This window comes from Esox lucius, chromosome 11, assembly GCF_011004845.1.
Source record: "Esox lucius isolate fEsoLuc1 chromosome 11, fEsoLuc1.pri, whole genome shotgun sequence".
Taxonomy (NCBI): domain Eukaryota; kingdom Metazoa; phylum Chordata; class Actinopteri; order Esociformes; family Esocidae; genus Esox; species Esox lucius.
In genome coordinates, this window is record NC_047579.1 from 3,194,024 (window position 1) to 3,203,096 (window position 9,073).

A 9,073-nucleotide genomic window follows, 5' to 3' on the forward strand; every position below is an offset into this window, starting at 1 on the left:
ACATAAGTATTTGATACATCAGAAAAGCAGAACTTAATATTTGGTACAGAAACCTTTGTTTGCAATTACAGAGATCATATGTTTCCTATAGTTCATCACCAGGTTTGCACACACTGCAGCAGGGATTTTGGCCCACTCCTCCATACAGACCTTCTCCAGATCCTTCAGGTTTCTGGGCTGTCGCTGGGCAATACGGACTTTCAGCTCCCTCCAAAGATTTTCTATTGGGTTCAGGTCTGGAGACTGGCTAGGCCACTCCAGGACCTTGAGAGGCTTCTTACGGAGCCACTCCTAAGTTGCCCTGGCTGTGTGTTTTGGGTCGTCGTCATGCTAGAAGACCCAGCCCATCTTCAATGCTCTTACTGAGGGAAGGAGGTTGATCTCCACATTCATCCTCCCCTCAATACGGTGCAGTTGTTCTGTCCCCTTTGCAGAAAAGCATCCCCAAAGAATGATGTTTCCACCTCCATGCTTCACGGTTGGGATGGTGTTCTTGGGGTTGTACTCATCCTTCTTCTTCCTCCAAACAAGGCGAGTGGAATTTAAACCAAAAAGCTCTATTTTTGTCTCATCAGACCACATGACCTTCTCCCATTCCTCCTCTGGATCATCCCAGATGGTCACTGGCAAACTTCAGATGGGCCTGGACATGCGCTGGCTTGAGCAGGGGGACCTTGCATGTGCTGCAGGATTTTAATCCATGACGGCAGTGTGTTACTAATGGTTTTCTTTGAGACTGTGGTCCCAGCTCTCTTCAGGTCATTGACCAGGTCCTGCTGTGTAGTTCTGGGCTGATCCCTCACCTTCCTCAAGATCATTGATCGCCCCCGAGGTGAGATCTTGCATAGAGCCCCAGACCGAGGGAGTTTGACCGTCATCTTGAACTTCTTCCATTTTCTAATAATTGCGCCAACAGTTGTTGCCTTCTCACCAAGTTGCTTGCCTATTGTCCTGTAGCCCATCCCAGCCTTGTGCAGGTCTACAATTTTATCCCTGATGTCCTTACACAGCTCTCTAGTCTTGGCCATTGTGGAGAGGTTGGAGTCTGTTTGATTGAGTGTGTGGACAGGTGTCTTTTATACAGGTAACAAGTTCAGTGCAGTAATGAGTGGAGAACAGGAGGGCTTCTTAAAGAAAAACTAACAGGTCTGTGAGAAATGGAATTCTTACTGGTTGGTAGGAAGATATATTTACAGCTAGGCATCAATTTGTACAAATCATAGCACATTTATCTAAATGCCAACTTACATTAATAAAGAATTTTGTTTTTGTAGATAGCAAAATACATTTGTATATTGTGGGACATTTGTGGATCATAGCACATGCATTTACAAATAATTTTGAGACATATCTCTCTCCATACTGTTGTGCATTTTTTAGTGGGATATGGACGTGCTTGATTTTAGCCAGACTGTATTTGCCTTTGGGTATGTCATGTCTGTCAGGAAGTACATTTCGGCAGCGCAAGCACCACAAAACAGAACAATAGTAACCAGAGTTTTGCTAACTACATTTTTAGCAGTGGAATGGAGCCCAATAAGGCTTCAGCCCTGAGCAGACCCCCCTGAGCAGCCTGATGTTTTTATCCAGGAGGACGAATGGTGGGATTGCTCTCCTAATATCCCGTCTAATTGGCTGACACAGAGAGTGTGTATTCATATTTCTCAGGCTGAGCTGCACGAGTGCAGCTGGGATAAACCAAGAGGACTGGAGTTACAAAACTCTGGTAACCACTGTTCAAAGTCACATTGAAAGGTTGGAATAACTGGCAGCCACAGTAGTGCCTACTCATTGCCTTACCTTTATTAGGTAAAAGTGATTGTTAATCTACATCCTAAAAACGTATAGAGAAAACGGTAAGAAAGTAATAAATAAATGAACAATAGAGTAATGTTCTTGATGGGATGAAACTTCAGCTTACTGTATTCTTGTTCTGACCCTTTGAAATTAAAACATCAATGTCCTTGTTTATGTATTTTATTCTGTAAGCCCCTTATGCAATTGCTATGAAGCTGTTGCACCCATAGCTTTATATATTCACCTTTAAGATGGGATATTTTTTTTGTGATGATGATGTCAGCCTATTTTGTGTTCTCAAGATTGTCTGATTACAAGGGTGTTTTGTCATATTGGCTAGGTGCTGTGAGGTGTTAGCCTATATTCAGTTGTGCTGCACAATCCGACTGAGATGTTTTTAAAATAGCTATTTCTGTCGGCCGAACTGGCGTGGGCGAAAAGACTTGCAGTTCTGAAAAAAAAAAAAGCGTACGCGACGGAGGAGATGCGTACAGAGAGAAGGGTGCATACACAAAATACTTTCCCTTTAAACAGGGGACACCGCGGCGGGGGATAGATAGAGGGGGAGAGCAGAGATAAAAAAAAAAAAAAAAAAAAGAAAGGAAGAAAGACTGCGAGGGTGGGAGGGAGAGAGAAATAGAAAAAAAAGGAAAGATGTCATCCTCTCGATTGAAAAGCCGAGGCGGAGCTTTGGATTGCGGCCGATCGGGCACTCTCTAGCTCGGGACAAGATTTTACGCAACACCGAGGCTTTGGAATCCAACATTCGATTCGGCCTTTCGGAGCTATCGAAATAAATTACTCTTTCTCCACGCATTTACAATCAACTGCTGACTTATCATTATTACTTTTAATAGTATTTTCGTCTGTGTAATAGCCTATTTTTGCATGATTTGACAATAGTTTTTTTTCTTAGCCTATTACATACAATTGCATTATAAAGGCATCATTAAAAGCATGCATCAACCATTTTGTCGCATTTTAGTTCTCGATAGTGTCACGTTGCAGCCTCTCATCTCACACCATATAGCATTTTAATGCAATATAATATATAATTGTCGAATAACTGAGTATATCCTAAATTATAATTAATCTTCAATAACATTTGTTACCACTAAGAATGCACCACGATTTAAACTTTCACACAAAAACATTTACCTTTTAAACGGCAGAGAGGAACTACAGGTAGACTACAGACATTACAGCAGGTGGTGGCTGGTCCCAATCTACATTTTTTTACGGAATCTCAGGCAGATAAATATTTGTACTGTTTTGACTCCTGGACTGAAAGTGTCTGTCCGTCATCATTCAAACTTCAAAATGGATTCTTCTTGGAGTAATTTTCTGTTTCAGGTAAGTTTGGACTGTATGTACTGTATGTGAGAAGGGAGTGTGGGTGTTAATGTATGTGTTTGCGTGTGTCAAATAACGAAACCATGTCTCAGTGTATTGAATGAAGTGAATGGACTTATTTGTGTTGCAATAAATAACATGTGAGTCTCATGCTGAGTTTGTTGTGGTGCTGCTTATGAGAGCGAGAGCAAGTGTGATTGAGGAAGGATCTCAGTTGCATGTTCCTTGCATCTACTCACCACTTTCCCTGTCTCTTCAACCCCATTGGAAGAGAAGGTCAAAAGGGAGGTTCTTTTTCGTCCAATGGGTTTTGAGGGGGATGAGAGAGGATGTCAGGAGTATGGAGTTGAGATCTTCCCTTTGTGGGTAGGGAAAGGGGTCAAAAGTTAGGACAATGTGTATTTCAAGTGCTTAGCAGCTATTTCTTGCTGTTGTTTCCCCAGGCTGCGCCCTCACAAAGCCAGTCTGAAACAGGCATCCAATCAGAACTTCTTCCAGACATGACCAGCGCCTCCCAGAGCCCCCACACAGAGCACATAGCCTCGCCCCCATCCACAGTGGACACAGCTGCCTTGAGTGAAGAGCCTTTACCTGGTGAGGATGCATCTGAAAAACATCCCTATGTAGTGTACTTCTCCTGATGACCAGCACCCATACTTCTGGTTAAAAGCTGTGCCCTGTGTCTGGAATTGGCCATTTGACATGTGGACAGGATCACACTCAATTTACTCCGTTGGACTTCAAACTACACGATTGATACAAATATAACAAAATAAAAATAAGTAATTTAGAATTACTTGCAGTTGGTACATTCATCTTAAGATAGCTAGGTGGGATTAACACACAACACAGTAGTATTAAGTACACTTTTGTCAATGCAGTATCAGTTTCAATGCTAGATGGAAGAAAACATGAAGACTGATGTTTTATATAGTTATTTAGTTATTTTAGATACTTCTTTAAAGACAGGGATTCAGACATTTTCAGCAACATGGGCAGAGACTCTGCTGTCCTAGCTTCAAGGGTAACTGGTGCTGCGATAGTCCCGGCCTGGTGAAGAGCTTTCACTGGGCTGAGCTGGAGCTTCCCAGATGTAGGTTTTTGGACTAAGAGGTGGTGACAGAAACAAAGACTTCAGGTAGGGCTGTAGTGTTTGAGCTTTTCCTAAAGGTAGTGAGGGCCAGTTCCCTTTGCTGCCAGGTACCATGGTCTTGTTGTGGATGCAAGGTTAATTGAATCGCTATAATAAACTGGGTGTTTCAAATCCTGAATGATGACTAACTGATAGCCAAGGTATATGAGACTATATATACTGTGGCTATTACATGACACTAACTTCTTACTGCTCGAATTGTGTTAGTAACAGGTTCATAAGAGCAATAAGGCATCTTGGGTTTGTGGAATATTGCCAAAAACATACATGGTTTTGGCACCCAAAACCATGTATGTGGGCATCTACCATACATATACTATACATTGCCAAGTATTTGCTTATTGATTTAATAAACTCCTGGCTGGGTTGGGGTGATGGGCAGAGAATGCTTTTTTATCTAGACTGTCACAGCTGCTCCAGACTCAGCGGAAGCACCTCAATGTCCTCTTTTTAAATATCAAAGCCGAAAGCAGAAACCTTAACCAAAGATCTCCTAAGCCCCACAACGAACTGTGAGATTTCTCACCAACAAGTTAAAAGGCTTACCCCAGGAAACAATGGACTTTTAATTGGCCCTGTGTCTGTTGCATATGTTTGTGATAGGCTGAGATGGAGGGAGGGGGAAAGAGAGAGGTAGGTACTGAATAATGGGAGAGTTAAGGTGCAAGACAGAAACACATTTAAAAGTGACTTGGAGAATCATCTACATGTGTGATGACAAGCGCAGGGCAGCACTGCTGCGTAATGATTTCTCCACAGTATGTGGCCACTTGGTAGACGTCATTCAGCAGACGCTTTCATCCTGTGAACCAAAAATAAAAGGCTCCAATAGCCTTGCACATTCAATGTACGTGGGGCAGGTTATTGGGGTCAATGTAGGAAACATTTGTGGCCTAAGCCACTGCCTCAAGTGCACATGTACTGCTGAAGCAGCAGTTCAAATTCGTCTTACTGCTATATACTATTTCAGCAATAAAAGAAATCTCTACTTTTCTCTCTGACAATTCAAGTATACAAATGGCCGAAAAAGATGCCTTTAAAAATATATGAATTATCTGTAATGCCAATTCCAATCCACTTCTGCTCCTTTGCTTTAATACAATTTACACTTGGAATTTGTTCTACTCCCCCCCCCAAGACTTTGATTAAGAGTGGTAATCATAGAAAGATAGAGGAAGAGGGGACATGATGGTGAAGGGTAGAGACGTGCACCCTGAACCCCCACAGGGATCCGAGCATGTGCATGGTTCCTGGAGTGATCCCCATGGACTGTGGCTCTGCATGGAATTTGGTTTACTACCTAAATTCACTGGCATTGACATTTTATTTCCTGATGTGGGGACTGATTTTAGGATCCAACCTGTAAATGTTACCCAGAGGTTTACTTCCAGGATTTAGCCTCTGTCATGCAAGTTTCCTCCCCCTCTTTCTATCCTTTTCCTCCCTTTTTCAGTCAAGGCCGTCTCCAAGCCTGGCCGGCCCACACACATCTGCACCACATGCAACAAGCAGTTCAAGAACAACTACAACCTCCGGCGCCATCAGTCGGTTCACACTGGCATCAAAATGAAGGACAGGGCCGCCAGAGAGAGGGAGGAATTGGGCAAGGGAGGAGTAATTGGAGGAGGAAGGCAAACAATCCCTCTCTCCCTGCTCCACCTTCCTCTGCCCCCCTCACCCTGTTCCTCCAGCCGAATCCCTCCCCCGACCCTCACCCCTCGGAAACCTGGAGGGCCAACCTGTTACTGTGTCCATAGCCCCAGCGACCATAACCGCTGCCACACCGCAGGTCCTTCAGGCTGCAGTTGTGGTGGCCAGCACGATGGTACAGGTTGGTTGCTTGTTTGGTCAAAATTATTTTTTGAGAATCACTATCCTGTTCTTGCCTTTCTCCTCTATTTCTCTCGCACCCACAAACACACACAAATGCTTGGTGTGAGTGAATTCAGTTAGAAAATGTTGGACTACTTTATTGTCAGCTGCCAAATCTCCCTTTCAGAATCAGAATAGCCTTTATTTTCCAAGTACATTTACAAATACCCAGAATTTCACTTGATGTTCTTCTATTTTGACTTAGAACCAGAACCCACAGCCTCAGCCCAACCCCAGCCCGAGCCCCAACCAGGTGAGAAAGAACCATGCATGCGAGGCCTGCGGGAAGGCCTTCCGTGACGTCTACCACTTAAACCGCCACCGGCTCTCCCACTCAGACGAGAAGCCCTACCACTGCCCAATCTGCCAGCAGCGTTTTAAAAGGAAAGACCGCATGAGCTACCATGTACGCTCACACCAAGGAGGGGTGGAGAAACCATACGTCTGCCCTCACTGTGCGAAGGGGTTCTCCCGGTAAGAACAGGGGTTAACTGGTCGGTGTATAAACATAGACATTTGTTGAGTGGGTATAAGTAATCATTTTGGGGGTTGCTTTGTGTATTGCGCAAATCTGAATTTCTGAATGTGGTTCTGACCTCTGGTTGTGGTTTAAAGGGATCCGACGTGTGGTACAGAGTGTGGATTTAACCAAAACATGATCATATAAATGTTTTTCTGTCTGTTCCAGACCAGATCACCTGAACAGTCACGTCAGACAGGTGCACTCCACTGAGAGACCCTTCAAGTGCCCGGTATTATCCTCACTCTTCACCTTTATATCTCCTTTTTTGTCTCTTGCTCTCTCTCTCTCTCTCTCTCTCTCTCTTGTTGTCCAACCTTCTTTCCTTTCTCAAGTTCCTTGCATTTTTGTATACATTTTGTGAATTAACCTTTCTAGCATCTAAAGGAAAACTGTCAAGATGCCCATGGTTTTCTGTGTGTTTCTATGTGCCACCAAGGAATCCTAAATGTGTCTGTGTGTACCATAGACCTGCACGTCTGCATTTGCCACGAAGGACCGCCTCCGCGCCCACCTGATTCGCCATGAGGAGAAGGTGCCATGTCATATCTGTGGCAAGCTCCTTTCTGCTGCCTACATCACCGATCACATGAGGGTCCACAACCAATCACAGCACCACTCCTGCCACCTGTGCAACCGCAGTAAGTGGGATTCTGTGTCTGGTTTGGCGTGTGTAAAAGGAGAGGTGAATGTCTGGGTAATGGCTGATCTCATGTTTCTTTCTCTTATATATTGTACATTTTTCTTATTTCATTTGTATTTTTGTCAATTAGCAGAGGCTATTATACAGAGCCATTTAGCAGAACAATTAGGGTTAAGTGCCTTGCTCAAGGGCAAAAGACAGAATTTGTCAGCTCAAGGATTCAAACTGACAATATTTTGGTCATTTGCCCAATGCTCTAACCACTCATTACTAAATACTTTCTTTTCTTGCCTGTCTTTCTCATTTCCCTCATTCTTTCTCTTTACCCAACTTTTTTTTCTCCTGTTGTCTCCAGGCTTTACCACCCTAACCTATCTACGCGTCCATGCCCAGAAACACCACGGCCAGGAATGGAAGGAGAGCGGTGGGACTCGGGGCCTTTTTGGTGGTGCCGGGGCTGGCGGCGTCCTGCTGTGCCAGCTGTGCGGTATCCAGTGCAAGACACCAACCCAGCTCCAGGGCCACATGGGCACACATGCCACCTCGCAGGGCCAGGGCGCTCCCAGCCCCAGCTCCAGCAGCAGCCCAGCTGGGACAGGCACTGTGGCAGTGTCTCTGTCCAGTAGCTCCACGGTGGGATTGCTGGTCACTGACTGCTCCAGCATCAACCCCCAACCACCCAGCTAGCAGCCGGGAAGGGGGAAGGGGAGAAGGGCGACTGTTGAGACTACACAGTCCGGACAGGTAAGAGAGGAGATCTGGGGTGAAGTTTTCCCCAGGTACAGTTCTAAGATCAACTTCCCTAACCCCAACCTTAACCATTAATTTGGGAAAATGTAAATATGACCCAGAATCTATTCCTACGGCCAACTTCACCATACTTAAGTGAATGTGTGTCAGTGACTGTTTCTTGGTTGTGATTGTTGCTTTAACATATTGCTGTTGTTTACTCAACAGAGTCACTTTATCATCTGCCAATGGTGGACACAGACGGAGAGATGAACATGAAATCTGCCTGTTTTTTAGGGGGATAAAATCCTACAGAGCAAAAGAGAATGTTTTCAGGTGCGGTTTAGCACTTTTACATTCACAGAGAACACGAGTCTCATAACCTCATCTGGTAACTTAGAAAGTCATTGCTATTTCTTGAAAATATGATTCTACATATGATCATGCAGTATAAGCTGTGGTCCTAGATTTGCTTTTATGCTTATTTTAATATTAACTGTATGCGAGAATGGACTGTTGCCTTTTCAACAGAAACCTGTCAATTCCATGTAACTTTACCATGTGATTAATGGATAGATAAATGGGTATTTATCTGTATATCTGGACACAGAATGCTTGTATTTCTTTATTTCCTAATACATTTGTTGTTATTAATCTGGATGCTCAGATTTTTTATTCTCCCAAAGTTATTGATCTGAAAAGTATTTGTACTTTTGTGATATGTTTTTGTGAGACTGTGCATTTGACTGTTCATCTGTTCTGTTGGTGTGAAACTCGCCTAATGTCACTGTATTAAAGCGGTAGTATTTAGGCTTTGATCTCACTGTATGTGCATTTTATGTGTTAGCTATAACCTACAAAAGCTAAAACTGTGTACTATCAATCTATAAAAAGTAGCTAGTATTTCTCTGATTGTGAATGGAGATCATTTTATTTAGCAATTGCCCCCCCCCCCCCCCCCCCCTCGAAGTAGGTGTACTAATTAATGATATAACCTGAAAAGATA

At 43.7% G+C, this 9,073-nt stretch overlaps 1 protein-coding gene across 1 annotated transcript; it reads left to right on the forward strand.

Annotated features, from left to right (window-relative positions):
* Positions 1-1,273: 1,273 nt before the first annotated feature.
* LOC105008259 (myc-associated zinc finger protein) lies at positions 1,274-8,885 on the forward strand. The gene is given in 9 exon segments (XM_010867532.5): positions 1,274-3,150; positions 3,594-3,744; positions 5,757-5,941; positions 5,943-6,134; positions 6,381-6,649; positions 6,864-6,927; positions 7,165-7,336; positions 7,694-8,082; positions 8,296-8,885. Coding segments are annotated over 8 exon segments (1,398 nt in total). The 5' UTR covers positions 1,274-3,117; the 3' UTR covers positions 8,026-8,082; positions 8,296-8,885.
* Positions 8,886-9,073: the final 188 nt, after the last annotated feature.